Genomic DNA, 21,951 nt, shown 5'->3' on the forward strand with positions numbered 1-21,951 from the left:
AACCAATCTCTACACCACCTTATTTTCTAATTCCTCGATCCCTGCCCAATATCTCGAGGAAGTTTAAGCACCATATAAAGAGACTGTCAAATGAATATCCCTGGAGAGCCCAGGAAGTAGTTTCTATATAATTATCGAAAACAGTGATTGAAAACTCAGTAAAATACATTCCCCTCAAAGAGCCGACGTGCGGTCCGTAACACAGCAACCCTTTCCACCTGTACATCCCCCTTGTGATTCATCTCCAACATAGTCTCTGTATGAATGATACCCGAACGATGTCGAATGCCCACTGGCAAAGGCGATGCAATATCTTGATTTGCAACGGACATTCCATGTTTCGGGACCATTTCAAGTTTCTTCCCTCCCGCCAATTCCCATGCTACAGTACCGGGTGTTGCCATCGCAGCTGCAATACATACTGCGCCAGTCAACTGAAGGCTCGGATGCGCCTTTCCCATGGAGAAAGAAAGAACCTCAATGTCTGCTTGATCAAGATCTCCGGTGGTTTCCGACAGGAATGCGATCTTGGGCGTTCCTCGAATGAGACCAGCCGCATTCGTATCCGTGGCAAGGCCGAATTGCACTGCCCCTGCGCGTCGAATTTCCTCAACCACAGAGAGCAAGTCGCTATCGTCAATTTTTAGTTGCAAAGAGTCCCTGGAAAAGGGCAGCGAAGATGCATCAACAAGAACGAATGGATTTGCAGCATCGACCAGGCTACAGCGTACTGAAAATGTCCCTTGTGTTTGGGAATCCACATTTAGGATTTGCTGTTTCATACCACTGGGAAACATCCTTCCAGTCATGCTACCTTGAGGTTTGACAAAAGCAAGTTTTATCGGGCTTGCAGTACCTGTCACACCGGCAAGCTCATATTCGCCATCTTCTCGAGAGGTACCGTCTGGAGCTACCTGAACGGTTTCCACAATGATCTGTTCGGTATTGGTGTTGAAGACCCGAATATCAATCTTGATAAGTGGGTTAGCAATGACTTTCTGGTCATTCTTTAAAGGCCATCGAAGCCTACCTCTGATTGTCCGGGACGAGCCATCACGATTCCTTCATCGAGGCTAAACGGTCCAACTCCCGATGCAATGTTGCCACAATTTCCGGTCATGTCAATTCTCGGCTGGTCCGGAGCGACTTGGATGAAGGTATAATCAACGTCGATATTTGACCGCTTTGATTTCGCAATAATGGCTACTTTAGATGTTGTTGATGTAGCACCACCGACTCCGTTGACCTGTCGCGAGTTTGCCTGAGAGGAGCCCATAGCTGAGAGCATAATGCTTTCCCAAAGCTTGGAAGAAGCAGGAAGATCTTTTTGGTGCAGGAAAAGACCCTTTGAGGTTCCTGCTCTCATCCAAACCGCAGGTATCTTTTTCCTTTTCTGGAAGTGGATGGGCGCATGGACTTGTTCCAAATTGGTTATCGTCATGATTTTGCTCAACTGCCGGGGCAGTTTGCATTAACAGATCTTGTGAAAGTTCTTGAAATTTCAGTCGTTAGACTGAAGAAATGAATAGATGATATAATTCCTATTTATTGTTTCATCCTCAGGGTGTGGGCAACGGGTCTTGGTTACAAGCATAAAACATAGCGAGGCCGCTCCGCGGGAACTAACTAACCTTCCGTGGCTCAGAATTGCCGCGATTCCCACGGCTCTTTCTTTCCCGTCCCAACTTTCTTGGATGGCGAATTCTCCGAGATTTCCTTTTCTGGGTCTGGGGTAATGCGGGGTGCATGTGCATAAAAGAGATCTGCCATCCGTAACATCCAATGCCGGCAATCTTACATTATTGATTATAGCTCTGTCAGTCTGGCCTTCCTCATGGCTAACACTTCGAGTGACATCGCGCACAGCGCACATCCCCACGCTATGCGCGTCTATCTTCTTGCAATCGTAACCTCAATGGGTGCATTTATGTTTGGTTACGACCTGGCATTCATTGGAACTTCGATTGACCTGAAATCATTCAAAAGGTATTACCTTCCCCAATACTAGGAATAATGCACACATCTAACCCTTTTCAGGGATTTTGGCCTTATCGGTGCATCTCAATCCGTCCAGGATGCATTTTCGGCCAACATAGTCTCACTACTACAAGCTGGATGCTTCTTTGGGGCCCTGGCTGCTGCGCCACTGGGAGACAAGCTCGGTCGGCGAATTGCATTGGCACTTGGTGCGATTTCATTTATTGTTGGCTCAATTATGCAAGTTGCCTCAGCGGGTAGTAAGCCCTTGATGTTCGTTGGCAGAGTGCTCGGTGGAATGGTAAGTTAGCAACATATAACTATAGTCAGCTTGCGCAATTACCATGGGGCCACAACTGACGGTTAACAGGGTGTCGGGGCTGCGAGTATGCTAGTTCCTTTGTACACCGCGGAATGCGCACCGCCGAAAATTCGAGGGCGACTAGTCGGCATCTATGAAATTGGTGTACAGGTCGGCACCTGCATGGGTTTCTGGATCAACTTTGGTGTCGAGCAACATATGGCACCGACATCTGCACAGTGGATGACCCCATTTGCTTTACAGCTCATCCCAGGCGGTCTCCTTTTGATTGGCCTCTGGTTTATGCCAGAGTCACCTCGATGGATGGCTAAATCCCATGGCAGATCTCGGGTAACCGAAGTTCTATCACTCCTACGAAATTTACCGGGCGATCATCCCGACGTACAACATGAAGTTGATAATATTGTACAGCAACTCGAGCTTGAACGAGCAACAAGCCCGGATGGGACGTTGTCATCCGTGAAAGAGCTCATGCAACCAGGTATCCGATACCGCGTGTTCCTGGGAGTAGTGATCATGATATTCTTCCAGATGGCCGGGTCGAATGCGATTAACTATTATTCCCCACGTATCTTTCGATCAATTGGACTCACTGGAACCAAGACAACATTGGTATCCACAGGGATCTATGGGATTGTCAGATTGGTAGCAGTGTTTTTCGCCATGTATTTTGTGGTCGATCGCTTTGGTCGAAAGCCTATGTTAATATTCGGCAGCATTGCGATGGTCAGTACTCTCAATTTGCTCCCTCCGCTGATTATGTTCATAAATGGCTCACTGGTTGTAGGCAATTTCCATGTGGCTCATTGGCGCCTTTGTCAAGATTCAAAGTGCAGAGGTCAAAACAGGCGAATCGATTAGCGGCACGTCTTATGCAGCAGCTGTGTTCATATATTTGTTCGCAGTATCGTTTTGCTTTAGCTGGGCTGGCGTCCCTTGGATTATCTGCTCCGAGATATACCCCTTGCAAGTACGCGGACTTGCCGTGAGTATCTGTGTCGCAACGCACTGGTTGTTCAACTTCGTCATCGCGAGAAGCGTCCCATACATGATCTCGAACATTTCCTTTGGGACATACTTTGTCTTTGCAGCCTGTACAACCCTGTCCGTACCATTTGTCTGGCTTATGATTCCAGAGACCAAAGGCTTGTCCTTGGAAGAGGTTGATCTCTTGTTTGAAGATCGTGTTTTCGGTCTTCGACCTCGAAGTTCGTCCTTCAGAAACGAAGTGTCCGATCACAAAGCAGCAGTGGAGCAGGTTGAATCCGTCTAGTTGTATAGGTACATATTTTTGAATTATAGGGATAAATGCCTAGCAGTAAAATATACTTATGATCAACGTGATCCATAAAGTTTTGACATTAAGGCCCATTCCCGAGCGCTCCAAATAGAAAGACTTGATTGAGGTTGGCAGGATTTGAGAAAATGCTGTCAAGGTTTATGAATTGTTCCTGAAAGTAAACCATAGTAAGCACAGAGCCCAACAGATTTGCTTTGATAATCTCCAGTGGATGGGGCATTTCCCTGGTTGACCCTGGTGGCAACAGGTATTCGACACCTCTTGCAGAAATCATGGGCATTCTGGGGCCAACTCCTTTGGATATATTCCAGCGTGGAAAACGCAGCCAGGGATTGTTTACCGAGGATGGTAAGTATAGCATTCTCGCATAGAGCGCCTTGCAAAGACTTGCGAAAACAACCTGGAAGGCAGCTGCAAACAATACATAATCATCCCAGCCGGAGTCAGTTTGGGACGTGGAAACAGTTCCTCAAAGGAAGAAATAAGGGGATAGTCCTAAGGTTGTCATCATGACGAAGATGCTTCAGTGGGGGCCTGAGAATAGAAAGACAGGGAGCTGTTGCTGTAGCTAAATGTTGAGATATAATTGTTTCGATGGTTCATTGCGTTATCGTCATCTGAGCACATATCTTTCCCCGCGACGTTTCTACCATCTCGGTAAGTTATGGACATGGTACGCGGAAGAGCAGTTTGGTTGTCAGATTTCTCACTAATCTCATGACTAGAGACCACTCACCGCTGATTCTTAGCCCGGATGCAGTAAATGAAGAAATTTATTGCTAGCTCCATTTTCCACGACAATCTTGTCACAAATTGGAATAATGCGTACATTTTCTGACTCAAAGGTACCATCCTTGCAGAAATGGTCACAAAAGGAGACTCGAAATTTCCATACTCCATTCGCCTAGTAGGTTGCCTGACTATTGTATCGGCCCCGTAATTGTACTAGTGGGAAGTGTCACATTCCTATCTGCTTTAGGAAACTCGTCAATTCGCTTGCAACGACTGGCGTCTAAGGCTAACCTTATTAGGCAACTAGCTGCGAAAATGGATCGCCAGCGGTACTTAAAAAGACAACCGGGCGATCTTCCGGCCAATAGAGAATCGACATGATCCGGAAATCCCCCTACGTACCGAATAGTGAATATCAGCGCTCGAAGCGGTTCAGACCTGCATGTGAAATCGACGGTCTCTAATTTTAGTATCGCATTCTAACGCATCAATCAAAGTCAATGTATGGGACCTGGTAAACTTTCAAGATGACCAAAAATGTGGAAGAAGAGGTTCTAGATCTGCCAAGAAACCTACAGCGAACCTAGTTTCAGTAAACTTGTCAACGGCTCCTAATTTCCCCCCTCGGGTAGATCTACCAGTCGACATCCCATTGGAAAACGAATAAGACTTCTCCGGCGGCTCAAGAACCGACGAGACCCGACCGGCCATACTCCGACAAAAGCGGGCCGGCCACACGGCACACACTCAAATCTTGGACCCTTTTGCGGGGCGGGCCACTCCGTACAAAAAATCGGCGTTAAATTGTCAAATCTTATCGAAATCTTGCCTAACCGTTGTCGGCAGGCGGCAGAGTGGGCTGCGGGGAGAAGCGTTGGAGGTATAGTAAGCTGACAAGCGCGCAGCAGCAACTTGGTTCATGGCAAATTGGCACCAATGACAGCCACAGGAGGCTCAAGTTGGAGTGGAGATACTAAGCGCTTTGTATGGACTTACCGGTGGGCACAAAATGGGAAAGTACAGTACTGTAAAGCAAGAGAAGCAAAGGCCAAGAATCAAAAGCAACTCCTAGGTATGAGATACGGGACTCTTTTCGGATCAAGCAGTATTGGTGGTAATCTCCTCATAGACGGCCCATGAACTTAGACAATCCCGGGATTTTGGATAATATGGAGTTTGACAAAGGAAGAAAGTTCGGAGGGAGTGGTTGATTAACAATTATAATCTTTACTAGCCTCGATAGTGGGTCAACCCAAACCCTATGAAACGCAGAAACGGACCTCCTCCGCACTCCATAAATTCGATAGGCGTTATGTCCGTTAAGTCTATTACCCGAATCCTGGGCTCCAATAAACGCCAAAAAATCAAAACAAAAAAAAAAAAAAATCAGGGCTTATCATTAGGCAAAGTCAAAGCATCCAAACATCGCAGGTAACGATCCAAATCGCTTATACCGGAACCAGAATCCTCCGGTTCCTCTTCGCCCCCAACTAGCATCGACAAAAGCTGCAAGCTCTTCGGTCGCTTCAAGAGGAGAAGTATTGACCGCCATCTTTGGCGCAGGTTCTCAATCTCCGACTTCAGCGCCTCGTTCTCAGTTTTCAATGAGCCGACATCTTTAGATTTTTGACTCAACTCGTCGGAGAGTTTTTGATGCTCTTCCTGTAACTCTGCCAATTTGCCCTGGAGGACTTTATTTTGCTCATCTCTCCGTTCGCGGAATCGACGCTGTGCAGCGCGGTTCTGAATTCGCCGGTTGACCTATTTGTCAAAATTAGCATGAATTGTAATTAAGTAAAAGAAAGAGCCACTTACGAGCTTTTGTCCGTCTTCTTGAGTGCTTAGGTTTGATGACCTACTGCCATCCGAGTTTGAATCCTGGCGTTCGGAAAATGCTGAAGGGTCGAAATACAATTCTGGAGATGCAGACTTGGTGGAAGTGGGTGAGGTGAAATCGTGTTTCAAAACGTTTGTATTTATTTCATTGATAGACAGCCGCGATCTAGTTTGCTTGGCGAACTGGTGCTCTAAGACTTGGTTTTGCTGACGAGGAATTAGCGATCGATCTTCCTGATTGATGTAATTGCCCTTACCAGTGGGTAGAGTAGGTGCAAGGACGGATCATTGCCTTCAGTTGTTGGAATTTCAGGCGAATCCAAGGGCAGGGAGTCAGTGCGCTGAGAAGGCCAGTAGGGGTATTGTTCCATTATGTCCATGATATCTCGAGGAGTGTTGGCGGTCGGGCAGTCTCGGAGTTATGAGAAGACTAAAAATTGAGAAGTAGATCGGGATGAAGCTGACAGTTATTTAACCTCAAGGATATAATGGTTCTTATATGCTCACCAGCTCGCGTAGTCAATGATACATGATTGTAACGACTCCTGTGCCCGAAAATATGCATCAGTTGTTCCAACGGGATGGATCGGATCTTCACCAATCGGAGCGTGAGCATCTTCAAGTGGGGCTTTCCCGAAAAAGTGTGATTATCATGGCGCATATGGCCAATCAGCGCAGGATCAGATATTCCTTTAAATGGTTTAGTGCCCTTGAAGATGGTTTCTCACACGGGTGACGTGCACCGTTGGCCCCATGGCTCGACAGACCAAGTCTGGGGACACACACCGCGCCTAGATGATGAACATGTTAGCGACCAGTTTGCATTCAATGACAGCATAGTCGGGATCTTTAGTCTTGTCGATTTCAAATCTCTATTCTAGAATATGCTGGTAATGTGCTTATAATATCTCTTATCGCTATAAAAGAAAAATAGAGTAGGATCGTTAGATTTAACGAGGATGTCTATCGAAATTCGGAATAAACTCACTACAAGATCTTTGACAAAGCTGTGATAAGTGCTATTAAAAATAATGATAATGACTGTACCACAATACCGTCCCCTGAACATCGGGAAATACGCAGGAGAAGCCAGAGATGCTGGCAGTATCCCACGCTTGTGGGCGAGCAAAGCCGCAGGCTATCCGGCATTACAAAGCTACATGCCATGTCAAGCAAGGATGCTAGCAAATCTGAAAACCCCATACTCGAACAGGTTCATCTATGATCTGAAGTGGGTCGCAGGATAGATCTCAGATTGCCCTGTCGCCACCACGAGCGCATCAACCTTAAAATACGTGCATCAGGATCTGCAGACATTTGGTCAAGCCAGAGACCCTTGGAACGGTGGCGGACAACCCAAAGAAGGTCTGCCTCTACATCAGGATGAGAGAGTAAATTTCTATATGATGAACTCGGAAAGCTGATGATAGCCAGGGCGCGAGTAGGATACCTATCTTGAGACTCAAGGGCTTGGAATCATCGACCTATCACTGAATTGCCAATCGTACTCTGGCCTCCTAGTCTGTCTGGTCGGTCATTGTACATATGTGCGGTATTTGTGCCAAGGTGGCTGTTCCCTAAGTGCCGACTGCGGATCCCCAGAGTATCCCACAACCGTACCATCGATTTGTGAAGCTATAAACGGGCTCGAGCCCTACTGAGTCTCTCCCAAGAGGTGCTATGTAATGTGCGAAGGAGATAAATCATATCATGAACTCCTTATTTTTTTTTTTAAAAAAAGGTTGTATTCAGAGTGAATTTTGAAGCGTAAAGTGTTATTCAAGGAATAACGTGCAATTGATTGTGAAGAACAAAACACAAGTGCAATAACGAGCCTTGTTATTGGCTAAGTCCTTTATGGTTAGTCCCGAAATGATTGCTTATGATGGTTAGTATACCAGACCCTGATGTTTGGTGATCCTTTACGATATACCCATGTATACCTTGGTGATAACTTGCTGCCTTGGCCACTGTCATTGTCACTTGGTGTTGGGACATAATCTTTTAGTCACCATGTATACAAATACTAGTACCGTGTCTAGAGATGAAATAGAATTGCTCTTTTTGACTAAAGTTGTAGGATAATTTCCCCGACATTAATTTCCCCGAGCATACTAACCCGGCGAACATGGCGAACACGGAGCCTCTCTTATTGAGCTTTTTGTGCACAATTTTGTAGTCTAACTAAATCGAATTCAAGCCTTGTTCCAGGGCTCCACACACAAGCGACACCCGATTGATTATCGTAAAATCAACGGATCCAAGCGGAGTATGACCGAAATGTGCGTGGTAGTCTGGTACGCTACACTATCCCCGACTCCCGACAGCTATGCAGAATTAGGAATGTCGCGACGAACCCGCCAGAGCGGTTCAGCCCGGGCCTAGGCCGGGCCGGGGTCTGAGCCGAGATCTTGGGACATCTTGGGTTATACAAGGGTCTAAGCACGTGCTATCCTAATTTGTTAAGGTTTAGCCTACTCCGTACTTGCAGGCCGAAGGCGCTGTCAATCAGATAAGAATGATAAAATCAGCCGACGTTGTGAGAAGAAGGTTTCTTGAGGAGTGAGTAGAGACCTCTCGCTTTCGAGATTTTGCTTAGACAGATAGATGCGATATCACCTTCGAGGGACCCAGAAGTTTTGGAAGCTAATCATGAGGGACAAGGGAAGATATTATGGGGTAAAATCGGCTAGCCAAGCCTCCGCTACTACTGTACCGATCTTCAACTGAGACAGCGCCGCTTTGCAGCGAGATCAGACGGACCGAATCCCGAAGGTGTGACTAGATTCACGTCAAAACCCTCATAATACCACATTTTCCATCACGCATGTAAACGAGTAGGCACGTCTGAGGGGGTAGATGAATGTCCATTATGGATCTACTTCAGCGAGCCAATGAAAAAGGGTCAAAATAGGACCGTGGCCACGCGCTCCAACGGTAACATTGTCAAATGATATCGTAACCCCATAAAACAATAAGCAACGTCGGCTCCGAGGCTCTATTTGTGGATAAGAAAAGCCACCAATCTTTTCCTTCTTTTGCTGATCTAGGAAATTGGGCGTTTTGTCTGCGCCTACTGGGTATCATATGAGTGATTGTATTATGCTGCCAAGGATCAAGATTTCTCAATGCCACGTGGCGGTTTGCTATGTTAGTGTCTCTCAATTTTATAGAATATCACGATTATTTTCGAATCGTTATAGAAAGAGAATTTTGCTCGCTCGGTTAAATGCGTCGTCTCGTTGCCCTGGACCGGAGGGGGTGCGAAATAGGAAATACGCAGTCCGCAAGAATGCTCGTGCGTATGCAGATTGCCGAGAAAAAACCCATTTACAACTGTTATTCTGTACTATCGTAAAGGGTTGGGTTTCAAAATCAAATTTCCAGGATCTCAACGGAGTAAACGAGACCTATAGATGCCAACAGCCAATGAAATTGCTCCAACATACCACCAGAATAGGACTAGCGTCGCCGCAGAGCATAGACTTCACGAGCGGAGTCACACCCGAAGCATATGTGCTAAAATTTAATTATTATTATTTAATTTGTTATTAATTTATTATGTACTCGTCACTAGCTTATTCTAAAACGGACTAATTTATTACAGCCAAGAAAATGATCGAAGATCACTGGACAAAGGGAGTGAACTTGAGGAGAGGGAAAAAGCCAGAACGGCTTGCCAAGATGTTCTGAAATGAGTCCCAATTCCACCTGAGCAAAATTTGTCTAAAATTTGTCTGCCTTATTTGGCATGTAAACTCCTATTCCCAACCCTTCAGTCCAGATCCACCAAATCCACCAAATATTCTCAACGCCGTAAAGACTCTGCTGTGTATATCTACAGGCGTTCACCCGTGCCAGTGACTTCTAATCTCTTCCACAGGCGATAACACCCCTCCGAGCATGCGACTTCCACCCAGGCAAAGGATTGCAGAATGTCGATGAAACATGTGTATGATGTGACCTTTAACTCCTGACAGAGTCTTTTGACAAGTTCAGCCAGCTGGCAGTTCTCTGGTGTCTCTTCTGCCGCGATGGCTGCCACGGTCGCACACCATAGAATTAATGGACTGGATGTGGTCTGCGTTATTTGGTCAAGCTTGCTGCTAAGAAGCGGAAGGATGATTGCACGAAGCAAAGCAGATCGCGGCACAGGAAAAGTGACATGTGTCGCATACAGCTTCGTTGCCAATCGGCAGGTAAGGTAAAGCTCATGGGATGCAGAAAAGTCATCAGGGGAAAAGTCACCCATATCAAAGACTGTTCCAGGGGGATCTTGCTCGTTAGGCAGGCTGAAGAGGGTGTGGTGGACTTGATTGCGGAAATCAGCGAAACGGTCGCAATCTGATGGTTCGAGGCTTTGATTGTAGAGCCGTTGTACCATCGTGGAGTATAGATTAAGGTGGAGGAAAACGTCCACGATGGCCTCTTTCACCGGCGGACGGGAGGATCGCAAAACCCTAAAACCAAGTTTTGTCTGCCTGGATGGATCACCCGGGAAGGGAAAGGCGTGCAGTGGAGGTAGAAAACTCGTCACATTTCCCTCGACGTCCACAATTGGGAAAAGTGGTTTAGTTAGAGAGTGGGCAGCGTTCATGAGATCCGCACTGGATAAAGTCTCAGCGAATACCCTGACATCCATAGGAACGCAGAAGGCGAACAGAACCGAGATGACTTACATTGAGGTCAACCAACCCACGCCGAATAGCTTGATGGACTGGATCCCGCCCAGTTGGGCGAGCAGATTACAGACCACACCCCAATGCATGGTGTGATAGTCCCGACTACCATAGAATGACAGCATTTGCATATCCAGGAACGGCGGCGTGAAAGGGCTTGAGTCGCGGCTAAGATCTCGTCTCTCAGTCTCGTTGACAGCCAGATACAAAATCGCCAAAATGACTCCATCTCGCCATTCTTCTTTGGTAAAGTCGGTCACATGCTCACGCAGCAGACTCAGAATCCGTCCCTTGTAGTACAGCTGGTCCTTAATGTCCAACACTGGATCGGCTCCGTAGCTAATACGCAGAACATCGCGATGACATGAGCCAGCCCATAGGTTACAGTAGATAACAAGTTTGTTTTCCGGGTTCGGTGCGATCCATGATTGGTAGCATCGCCTAGCGTAATCTGCGCGGCGGAAACTTGGCCAAATATTCTTGACGGCTAATAGTTCCAATGTTAGAATAGGTGCAGGAACGCAAGCGAACTATGCAGGAACCGATTTGTCTGACCAAACTGAACTAGATCTTCTACACCTGGCCCGAGGCTTGGATCCACCGATGAAAAAGGGTCTGCCCTGCCATTGACAGGACGCAGAGACGGGGCCAGGGCCTTGCTGCCATGCGCCTGGTGGACCACTCGGAACCCTCCGCAGGTGCCACATTGTATCTCGGCAACTGTTCCATCGCTTCTTCGCGTCCGGGGTACCGTTAACCTATTGGTGGCTACCTGGCGTTGGGCCTGGCCCCTAGCCGTTCCATGACAGGCACACCAACGCGCCGATGAGTATACATCACGCTCCTGACTTTGAACAATCAATTCCTGCCTCTTAACTTCTTCCTCCTGTCGGTATACACTCCGCTTTTCCGAGAGTCGCCGGCGAATCAAAACCGAGAGCGTGCCACGAGATTTGGAGTTGCCCCTTCGTTCCAGTGACGGGCCATCGACAAACAAGAACTGTGGTGGTTTTGAGGCTTCATGGGGTGCAGCGACATTCCCTTGGGATCCTCCGGTCCGCAAATTGAGGCTCTTGGTCGGAACCGGTTTTTTTTTGCTCGCCATTATTCGACGCGCCGACGCTGACGTAGGGTATGGGGATTTTTTCCCCCGCCACGTGCTAGGAGGTGGTTCGAGCGCCCCCGGAACCAACTTGCCGTTCTTCCTGGACCTGGATCTCGCGCTTAGTCAGCATACCGGTAACCTTAAAATCTGATTTCAAATTTTAGTGGAACTGTAGTAAGATCACGTGGATGCCAAGAGCCCTACTTTGCCAGTCATCCCAGTCCAAAGGTCTGGCTTCCTATACTTTACTATAAGTGGCAAGGTGATACTACTCTGCCTAGCTATATTCCAAAACTATAGTACAAACCTATTCCCCACTACACGTTTATCTAATCACAGAACTACCTTGCCGAGAGTATGCCCGGTATACTATAATAGCGTTTAAGGACACATTCAACCCATGAGTCTCGTACTATTACAGCAATCTATGGAAATGATAAAAAAATACTACTTCCCCATCTTAATACCTCCCTTTGTTTACCCTTCATCTTCCCCCCTCGCATCTTCCACCTTTTCCCATCCGCCTTCACCTTCAACATCTCATACACCATGACGCCACCAAGAACACCCAGGAAGCCTCGGTCTAAAGCCCATAGCTCAGACTAGTTTCAATGAAACACCTTTCATCCTTTCGGCTTCTGCCACATGAGGCCAAATATCTCTTACACTGCAGCGCTATCTGGACCATATTCTTTCGGAGATGGTCCCGAAATAAACTCCATAACGAGGCTGTTAGTGCTCTAATTAGAGTCTTGCGCAAATTGAACCTTGATGGTTCCTTGGGATTTATTGGATCAGAGTTGTGGTAGATGCCAGAAGGATGAAAGGTGTTCGTAGATTATGTGGGATGAAGAATAGCCGATTGAGATCCTGCGAGTTTAAAAATAGCTAGTTAACTAAGGGTTATGACAAAGTAATCCCCATAGGCCGTCTCAATTAATGATTGACCCACTTAATCTCAATCAAGTCGGGTACCAGGGTCTTCCAAGTTCTCCGTGGGGGGCATTTCCTGTAGCAGAGGGTTTTCTGAAGCCTCAAACGTACGTTCTGGGTGAGCGAAACCCTCAATCACATACTGCCGAAGATGAGCGCTTTGTGGGCCTGTCTGGGGAGGCTGGAGGTCCCTAATTCCCGCTGCTAGGGCAGTGCTAGCGTCAGTATCTTGTACTTCGGGGCTCGTTGCCTCAAATGTCTGTGTTGCCGTGATCTGCTCTGGAATTTCGCAGCCAGAGACACAGCGACTGAGCACGTTCAGGCTCGAGCTTTGAAGGTGTGCACCTCCTGATGGCCAGAGCTTCTTTGTCTCCATGGGGACTGTGATTACGGCTTTCTGGCGTCTTTTGGCGTGAAGGTATGAGATAACGAACCGGAAATAAATATAGGATGAGGGTTATGGCACGCGGATTTGCATAACACTAGTCCTAATTAGGAATCCTTTCCGCATCGCTCAAAATGATACATTCGATATCTACATAACCCTTGCCAAGCCCTTATGTATGCATTTCCCCATACATAAGCGCTTCTCGCGAATACTTCTGAAACAGCGCGCTTTGCAGGTGTGACCGCATGGTAGTGAGCCCCGACATTGAATGGTGCATTTGAAGTCTCTCGAGTCCACATTCACATGGCATGCGACAGTCACCGCATGCTTGCACCCCGGGACAACCTTTTCCACGCAAACGGGGCAAGGCACGTTCCTATCGTCCTGATCTTGCCACCATGGAAGATTCTGCATCAGATGCCCACACTTGAGTACCCGGTCTTCCTTGAAGATATTGACATTGCACTTGTTCGGGCAAGGATCACCACAACGTTTTGGACATGGGTGTGTGCACCCTTTGCGTGGTCTCGGGCATGGTTCCAGGCAGAAAACGGCGTCATGAAGGATGCCAGAGTGGCCTTTCTGCACACATGCATGTCCACGTGGGAGACGTTTGTCACATCGCAGATTGCAGCCGCCTTCGGGGGAGAGTCGTAGGAAGTCATCAGGCTGCGAGACACTAATTGGTGTATCTGGGTGGTGGGGGCATTGAAGCTCCAGTTCTTTGCCAATGTTGCCTCCCAGGCGCAAGATTCCGATGACCTGTGCCCACATGGGGACATGGTTGGAAGTCTCCGAGTTGCTGATGATGTACATGCCATGTTTTGCTCGAGATAGAAGAACGTTGATCCGGTTGCTTGTGCGTAGAAAGCCACACCTTTGTTGAGGATTACTTCTGACCAGGGAGATGACAAAGATCTTAGCCTCTTCACCTTGAAAGTTATCAACAGTTGCTACTCTGAGCACGCGAAGAAGGGATGCCTTGATAACAGAAGAGGCATTCTTTGGATCCTCCTGATCTCGCTCACCTAGCATCAAAGCATAGGAAGTTCCAAGCCTCTGGCGCAGCCTGTGAAACTGTCCAAGGTATGGAGTCAGTACCGCAATATCTTGCTCCATGTATTTCCCGTGCTGGACGAGATGATTGACCAGTGCGAGCGTCATGTCGATCTCGTACCTGTTCCAGTGGGAAGTATCATTCCCATCTGCCTCAGAAGAATCGTTCTCTGGCACGCGATGATCCAGCCAGAAAAGTCTTCTCCGCATCCCAGTGACTTTGGGATAGTCTGACACGGACTGGGAGTCCTCCAGATTGGGATAAAGAGTCTCCCGGATTAATTGTGCAATCGATGGGTGCATCCGCCGCTGAGTCTTGAGAGTACTGTAAGGCAGGCCACAGGCCAAAGGAGAGCTTGTAGAGGTCTCTCCGGAATCTACCAGTCTTTCAAACAGCGATAGATCAAGGGAGTACTGTGAGCCACCTTGATGGTTTGACCGGGAGAGCTCGTAATTGGCAATTTTGGGGGATAGCTGCTGATGATCCCCGATGAGAATCGCATGCTCTACCGATGGTAGAAATGCTGTCAAGAGGTGTAATTCGAGAACTTCCCCGGCCTCTTCGCATAACATGACCTTGCATTGAAGCTTCCGAAGCATGTTCAGTCGTCGGGCAAGACCCGTAGTGGTCATGCCTACGACATCCGCTTTAGCCAGGCAACGAAGGTGATATTCATCCCGAGAGTTGTCAAGACGAGACCTGGCTTGAGCATGCAGACGTGAGATATAGACGACCTGACCATGTATATCGCGCTCGAGCTCGTTATTCCACTCCCGGTGAAGTATTCGACGTTCTTCTTGAGACATGTCGAACACCTTGGTATTTCTGAGTTCCCTCACAGCCCGAGGTGGAGTAGTGCTTGATATTCCAGCATCAATCCAATACTTGATGGCAGAGCTGGGTCTCGAACTTGTGACAATCTGAGCCCCTTCATCATCCATACCAAATAGCTGTTGGTAATGATCAGGATAGTATTCATGGATATGCGGCACCAAGCGGTCATCCAGATCTGGCTTGAGTCCGAGGGAATGAAATTCTTTCTCGCACGCTTCCAAATCTCTGTGAGTACTCCATGTAACTTACTTTTCGAGTTTTGTGCGCCTCGCTTCTCCAGCAATGGAGCTTAGGTTAAAAGGTGCAAGACTGGCTGATTTGGACTGCGACCCTATGCGAACAAGGTTTTTCGTGATTTTCTTGTCCACCAAAGCCTCGAGAAGCTGGTCAAGGGCATGGTTTGTGAAGGTCACACAGATAATAGGCCCAGGCGAGGCCTTCTGGTGGCGCGAGTTTGCCAAGAGTACTTTGATAAGAGCGATTCCAGTGTAGCTTTTACCAATTCCTGGTGGCCCTTGAATGAGAGCAAGTTTTCGTTGGAGGCAATGCACCAGAGTTTTACCCTGAGATTTATCCAGACTTGAGTTCTCACTCAGTACTTGGAAATCAACAGGCTGATCGGGGCGAACGTGAAAGTCGGCCCCGTTGCTCATCAGGCAGCGGAGATTGAATGCGAACCCCGGGGCCAGGGAATAGACCGGAGGATTTACCAGGTTTGAGCTGGAGCTTTCTCCATTCCAGGCGACAAGAAGCTCAGAAAATGAAACATTGCCAGTAGATTTCATCTGCTTGAGGGCTTGCAATGTCGGCTCAAATGCTGCGAGTAGCACACCGGGAAATTCCACGAGAGACGCCGGGATTTTGGGGCTGAAGAGACCCAAGATAAATTTCAAGTTTGTCTCGCTGGAATCCACCAGATTTAAGACTACCGAAGCGGATTTGGGGTCTTTCCACCATGACCCTCCGCGAGAGGTCTCGCGGCTCGTAGAATCTAGAATCTTTGCTCTTCTTGGGGAGATTGTTCTCCGCAACCGTGCAAAACAACACCTCATCTTGATGAGTGACTAGGCACACCAAGGCTCCAGGTTGTAGATGTTTTGAATCCTGCCACCATGTCTCTATCTGATGTGTCGACTTTCCTTTCAGACTAGCAAGTTGAGGAAACGTAAGCTCAAACTGGATACCCGAGATGGAGTCGAAATGAATCTTAGTGATATTGGCATCACGATAGACGTTCTTGCGAATTGAGGACTTGGAAAAGCGATTCAGCGACAGTTGCCTCAGAAACTGGTGAACCGCATCTCGTAGTTGGCCAACGGTGTCCTCTCTCAGAAGCCGGAAATTGCGGTCTATCAATCCATCAAGACCATCGATATGCCACTGAGTTGGGTCAATGACTGGCAAATACTCTATGCTTGTGCTCTGGATCTCCTGAACAGTTGGCATAATTTTGATCTCACAGCTGTAGTCATGGTCATTATCGTGTCGGCCGCCGGGATTGTCGCGAAGGGGATTGAAGGCAGCAGTTGTGACCGGGTTCATAGCTTCATGATCAGGAAAATTGACTGGCAATGACTGACCAACAGAAAGCCGACGCTGAAGACGTTCCAAATATGCCTGAGCACGATGAAGCATGCTGTCAGTTCCTCTGTTGGCCATGGCAAGACCCAGCTCGGCGTCGAACTTTTTGGCCTGTGCATACAGATGCTCTTGGATAAGGGCTGTAGAATTGAGGTCTACAAGGCGAGAGAAGAACTGGAGGTATCCATTGAGGTCCACAAGGAGAGAGAAGAACAGGAGGGATACCTCCAGTTCTCGAAACTTGAATTCACCAACGGCCTCCCTGGAGATTGCATCCCCGATGAAGTCGAGAAATTTGCCTGCTCTGCCACCGCTGAGCCCAAAGAGGACATTGTAGATGGTTCCCACGGAGCTTTCGAGCACCAAAGAAGATAAAACGTTTGGATGCGTGACTGTCTCGAGGAACGGCAATACCTGCGAGGAGAACACAGTGCCTTTCAGCGTATTGGAAATAGCCCCGAAATCTCGCTCAACAAGTTCACGAATACATCGCAGTCCATCCTCATCGGCAAGAGTCTTGACAACAGCCTGTAAGACGGCCGCATCCGCATCCAGAAGCCGCCTCGCTTCTTGGAAGAAATGTTTCAATTTGATATGAAGCAGGTAAAGAGGTGTTGAATTTGACGGGATGCCTCGCTTCCACTCTTGAAGTTCCCTTTCCGAGTTGGAAAGTATTCGCTGTCGTCCGGAGTTGTTGGAGTTACCGCGCTGGGTTGGTTCCCCGGGAGGGCGAGCCTGGTCGCTTCCAGGCGTCAGGTGAAGGAATTTGCACTTTTTTCGCTTGCAATTTCCAGCACGGGCGAACTCGAAGCATTCGCTGTTTGAATCAGTCTCTGCGTTGATCATCACCATTCAAGAGATAAAATACTGACCGTTTAGAAGCCATCGTGGACCGAGAAGGGAGTTTGGCGGATGGAAGGCGGATGGAAGGCGGATAGAAGGTGGATGAAAGGTGGAAGGTGCTTGACAGGAAGAGGTCTGGTAAAATGGAAGGAAGGTGCGAGAGGATCAAGAGATTTATGGAAAGTTCCATCTTTCAAAAAGGAACTCACGACCTCATTGTTGTTATCAGCACTCTAGACTCAAACTGTGGAACACGACAAACAAAGCTTACCCAACTGGAGCAATTATCCATCGGCAACCGACATCATGGGCTTGGAACCTCCAAAAATTGATTGATATTCTCCAATAAAAGAGTAGACCATGTACAAAGAGAACCGTCAATGGCTAAGAAACGTAGGGTACAGTAGCCATCACCAAAACATTGAACCCTTGGTTAAATACGACGGATAATCAACCCCAGTACTCTCAATAACTCGAATCTCCGGTTTGAATGAAGGTCTGGCTTGAAAATATCCGTATTCCATATTGTAGATACTAGCTAGCCGATGGCTAGCAGTCTTCTAGCTGGACTTTTGAATGTGATCTATACTTCAGCCTTCCCTCGGTAGCTATTAATACACACCCTCCTGAGCATGGCTGGAAAGAGAGTTATCTTGTCGTCTAGCATTGAAGACGTAGATAGTTAGAACACTTGGCTTTCTGTACTCTCCAATTGAGCCTCCTTATGTTGGTAGCTGGCTCTGGTCTCGAATGCCTTGGAGCTGCATTCCCTTGCATACATGAAGCATGTCAAAGTATATTTGGCACAGGTCTCCCGACCTGCATCCCCAGAAAGCTGACCCCGCACGCTATTCCCTAGCTTGCATGAGATATTGTCCAATACGGTCGATTTATGCGATGATCCTCCGTAAATCGGACCCTGGGGTTGACTACCTTATTGTTGAGGAATCAAGTCTTCTGCGAAATTCGTTACTTGTAAGCGATAGAAATAGATTATGTGGCGTAAAAAACTTGAAATGTCTTCAGTGACTACTTGCTCCAATAACATAGCATCCGAAATGGCACATCTCCCCATCACGACCTATGACTCAAAAAGAAACACATGAACATTATATACACACGGGGCGAAATGAAGAAAAGATTGGCGGCATAGGTGGAATATAGGGGAAACCCGAAAGATGACGAAACAATCGCAATGCAGGTCATCAAAAAAGGGAGCTTCATCTCCCCACTCAAACAGTTGGTAATCCTTTCACAAGGCTACCGAACTGAAACTTTTTGCCATACCAGTCTGTCTGTAGGGGGTGAAGGGGGAAGGCAGTGGTTTTTGGTGCTAGAAAGATTGTCGAGTTCAACTGATTGATTTTTTTCCCAATCGCTTTTGGTGGACCCGCCAGGAAAACGCCATGGATATCAACGGTAAAAATAAATGACGGTCAAGATGGATGGGCTTCGTGTGTGGCTAGGATACCGTCCAGCCACTCGTGTCGAGCATTTACTCGCGCAGGTTGACTTCGGTGGGGGCATTGCGCTTCTTCATCATCTCCTTGCGCTCAACCTCCTTGGCTATTGAAAGAATTAGTATTTTGTTTCAAGGGTGATGATGGACGGATGTGCTTACCTTCGTCGTAAACCAGGAACTCGTGGAGGCCACGGCCGGAAGGAACCATGGGGAGAACAGGGACCTTGCGGGCAGTGATAACCTCAAGAAGGGCAGGGCCGGGCTGCTCGATCAGCCACTTCAGCTTAGCCTCGAGCTCAGAGGCCTTGGAGACACGCTCGGCGGCGACGCGCATGGAACGGGCAAGGGGAACGAAGTCGGGGTTTTGCTGGTGGGTGTGGGAGTAACGGTCCTCGTAGAACAGGTTCTGCCATTGAGTGACCATGCCCTGTTCCTCGTTGTTCAGCAGAAGAACCTTGACACCGATGTTGAACTGAGCAGCGGTGGAAAGCTCAGTCAGAGTCATGTTGAAGGAGGCGTCACCGTCGATATCGACGACCAGGCAGTCCGGACGGGCAACCTTGGCACCAATAGCGGAGGGAAGACCGTAACCCATAGTACCAAGACCACCAGAGGTAATCATGGTACGGGGATGGCGCCAGCGGAAGTGCTGAGCAGCCCACATCTGGTGTTGACCGACACCGGTGGTGATGATGGTCTTGTCCTTCATGTGAGCGGTGAGGTCGCTGAGCTTCTCAATGACAGCCTGGGGCTTGATGGTACCCTCAGCAGTCTGGCGCTCGTAGAGGGACAGAGGGAAGCGGGACTTCCAGTCGTTGATCTGGGCGAACCACTCAGGGCGCTCAGGAACGGCGTTGACCTGGGGCAGGAGCAGACGGAGGTTGTCGGCGCAGTCACCCTCGACAGCCTCGGTAGCCTGGACGACCTTGTTGATGTTCTTGGGCATAATCTCGAAGTGAACGATACCACCACGGCCCTCGGCAGCAGCGGCCTTTGCCTGGGGAGCGAACTTGGGAATGCTACCGGTGACACGGTCGTCGAAACGGGCACCAACCGCGATGATCAGATCGGCCTCCTGCATGGCCATGTTGGCGTACGCGGAACCGTGCATACCGAGCATGTGCAGAGCCTTGGGGTCCAGCTCGTCAAAGCCACCCAGACCCTGGAGGGTAGTGGTAACAGGGATGTTCGCCTTCTCAGCAAACTCCTTGAGGATCTCAGGACCATCGGGGCGGGCAAGGAGACCCTGACCAACGTAGAGAATGGGCTTCTCGGCCTTGTTGACGAGGCGAGCCACACGGCTAATGGTGCTCTCAAGCTGCTTCTGGCTCAGCTCGCGAGCAGCGACGGTAGCAGCACTGGGGAGGGATGGAATAGTGCTGTGCATGGGGATCGGGTTGCGGAGAATACCAGCGGTGACATCCTTGGGCAGATCGACAAGGACAGGGCCGGGGCGACCGCTAGTAGCGATCTCAAAGGCCTCCTGGATGCGGCGAGGCAGCTCACCAACGGACTTGACCATCACGTTCCACTTGGTGCAGGCACGAGAGATACCGATGACATCGGCCTCTTGGAAGGAGTCGGTACCAATGGCGCTAGTGGGCACCTGACCACAGAAGACGACCATGGGAGTACCGTCAGACAGGGCATCCTGCATAGGGGTAATGACGTTGGTAGCACCAGGGCCAGAGGTGACGAGAACAACACCGGGCTTGCCAGAAGCACGGGCGTAACCCTGGGCCATGTGACCGGCACCTTGTTCGTGCTTGGGGAGGACGAAGTCGAAGTGTTTTGAGTTGTAGATGGCATCGAACACGGGAAGAATGGCACCACCGGGGTAACCGACTGTTTTGAATCTTGTATAAGCCAAAATTTTGGAACCAAAACAGACATATCAAAGGGGGAAGGAGAGTAGAAAAGGGTAATGGAAAAAAAAAACACATTTCACTTACAGATCTGCTTCACGCCGAGGCGGAGCATCATCTCGTGGAAGATCTCACCACCGCTCATACCAACCATCCTATATTTGGATATCCATTAGTCTTAGTCCAACCTATTGTCGTACACCTTTCAACAGAGAAAGCCTTACGAGTCATCAAGCTCGGGGAGCTGGCGGTTCTGCAGAGGCGAAACTTCATTGCGGTGAGGTTCTTGGTTGAAGGCAGGGCTCGGCACGGGCCTGGAGTCACTGTTGAACGCAATTAGAATCCAATTCCAGACGAAAGCCTTCGAAAAAGACTCACGAAGTCGCCGTGGCGGTACTCTGAGCACGCTTCTGAGGAGAAGAGCGGTAGGGCGAAGCAGCCGAAGCCACGAACGAGGTCGAGAAGGGCCGACGACCAGAGGCAAGCTGCCTCTGGAGGTGAATGGCGCGCAGAGCGGTCTTTGACGGTCTGAGAGGCATCATCCTGACCGACAGCAGCCCAGCAGCACTTGAGGACTTGAGAAGGGAGGCGAATGAAGGGAAAAATAAGATTCCAATGGGCCCTTGCCGTGAATCTCTCTGGGGGAGACGAAAAACGCCTTAAACCCAAACCATCCGACCGCTCTGAGTCAAGAATTCGGCGTTGCTGATTGGTTGAGGTCGCCTCCGCACCTCCGACCTCGGCGAGTCTCGGAGTCACTGGATTCTCCGGGAGACGACTCGTCATGTGATTGTTGGCGGTCTGATTTCTCAGGCTACAGATCCGGGGAAGGGCCGGTGCAGGCAACTTGGCAACTTGGCATTGTACAGTAGTATGTAGTACATATCACCAACTTTCCATTCCCATCTTCGTCCTCAACCTGCACAGACTGCCCCCAGCTATCCCCACAACCTTAAATTCTCTCGTAATCTCTACCCTCCAGCTTCTCAGCCACTTATACCTGCGGGTCCTTACGATCGCCCTCCCCGACATTGGGG

At 48.8% G+C, this 21,951-nt stretch overlaps 8 protein-coding genes across 8 annotated transcripts; 2 read left to right on the forward strand and 6 right to left on the reverse strand.

Moving 5' to 3' along the window:
- Positions 1 to 155: 155 nt before the first annotated feature.
- Positions 156 to 1,453, reverse strand: N7496_001693 (uncharacterized protein; the record flags this gene model as incomplete). Its single annotated transcript, XM_056694624.1, has 2 exons — positions 156 to 971; positions 1,031 to 1,453. The coding sequence occupies 2 exons, from the start codon at positions 1,451 to 1,453 to the stop codon at positions 156 to 158; spliced, it is 1,239 nt and encodes a 412-aa protein (XP_056561353.1).
- Positions 1,454 to 1,882: 429 nt separating this feature from the next.
- On the forward strand, positions 1,883 to 3,572 carry N7496_001694 (sugar porter family MFS transporter; the record flags this gene model as incomplete). The annotated part of the gene is made up of 4 exons (XM_056694625.1): positions 1,883 to 1,986; positions 2,038 to 2,278; positions 2,348 to 3,025; positions 3,087 to 3,572. 4 exons carry the CDS (start codon positions 1,883 to 1,885, stop codon positions 3,570 to 3,572), a joined length of 1,509 nt encoding a protein of 502 aa, XP_056561354.1.
- A 299-nt stretch (positions 3,573 to 3,871) lies between these two features.
- N7496_001695 (protein kinase domain protein) lies at positions 3,872 to 4,092 on the forward strand (the record flags this gene model as incomplete). The annotated part of the gene is made up of 2 exons (XM_056694626.1): positions 3,872 to 3,947; positions 3,971 to 4,092. 2 exons carry the CDS (start codon positions 3,872 to 3,874, stop codon positions 4,090 to 4,092), a joined length of 198 nt encoding a protein of 65 aa, XP_056561355.1.
- Positions 4,093 to 5,717: 1,625 nt separating this feature from the next.
- N7496_001696 (bZIP transcription factor) lies at positions 5,718 to 6,538 on the reverse strand (the record flags this gene model as incomplete). The annotated part of the gene is made up of 3 exons (XM_056694627.1): positions 5,718 to 6,092; positions 6,147 to 6,374; positions 6,425 to 6,538. 3 exons carry the CDS (start codon positions 6,536 to 6,538, stop codon positions 5,718 to 5,720), a joined length of 717 nt encoding a protein of 238 aa, XP_056561356.1.
- A 3,467-nt stretch (positions 6,539 to 10,005) lies between these two features.
- On the reverse strand, positions 10,006 to 11,951 carry N7496_001697 (uncharacterized protein; the record flags this gene model as incomplete). Its single annotated transcript, XM_056694628.1, has 3 exons — positions 10,006 to 10,774; positions 10,847 to 11,333; positions 11,402 to 11,951. The coding sequence occupies 3 exons, from the start codon at positions 11,949 to 11,951 to the stop codon at positions 10,006 to 10,008; spliced, it is 1,806 nt and encodes a 601-aa protein (XP_056561357.1).
- Positions 11,952 to 12,613: 662 nt separating this feature from the next.
- N7496_001698 (uncharacterized protein) lies at positions 12,614 to 13,260 on the reverse strand (the record flags this gene model as incomplete). The annotated part of the gene is made up of 2 exons (XM_056694629.1): positions 12,614 to 12,680; positions 13,028 to 13,260. 2 exons carry the CDS (start codon positions 13,258 to 13,260, stop codon positions 12,614 to 12,616), a joined length of 300 nt encoding a protein of 99 aa, XP_056561358.1.
- Positions 13,261 to 13,685: 425 nt separating this feature from the next.
- Positions 13,686 to 17,596, reverse strand: N7496_001699 (putative NF-X1 finger and helicase domain protein; the record flags this gene model as incomplete). Its single annotated transcript, XM_056694630.1, is given in 4 exon segments — positions 13,686 to 13,951; positions 14,166 to 15,388; positions 15,413 to 16,030; positions 16,041 to 17,596. The coding sequence occupies 4 exon segments, from the start codon at positions 17,594 to 17,596 to the stop codon at positions 13,686 to 13,688; spliced, it is 3,663 nt and encodes a 1,220-aa protein (XP_056561359.1).
- A 1,486-nt stretch (positions 17,597 to 19,082) lies between these two features.
- On the reverse strand, positions 19,083 to 21,456 carry N7496_001700 (acetolactate synthase catalytic subunit; the record flags this gene model as incomplete). Its single annotated transcript, XM_056694631.1, has 5 exons — positions 19,083 to 19,153; positions 19,209 to 20,894; positions 21,002 to 21,069; positions 21,139 to 21,228; positions 21,293 to 21,456. 5 exons carry the CDS (start codon positions 21,454 to 21,456, stop codon positions 19,083 to 19,085), a joined length of 2,079 nt encoding a protein of 692 aa, XP_056561360.1.
- Positions 21,457 to 21,951: the final 495 nt, after the last annotated feature.

This window comes from Penicillium cataractarum (genome assembly GCF_028827025.1).
Source record: "Penicillium cataractarum strain IBT 29864 chromosome Unknown utg000001l, whole genome shotgun sequence".
In the NCBI taxonomy this organism is placed as follows: domain Eukaryota; kingdom Fungi; phylum Ascomycota; class Eurotiomycetes; order Eurotiales; family Aspergillaceae; genus Penicillium; species Penicillium cataractarum.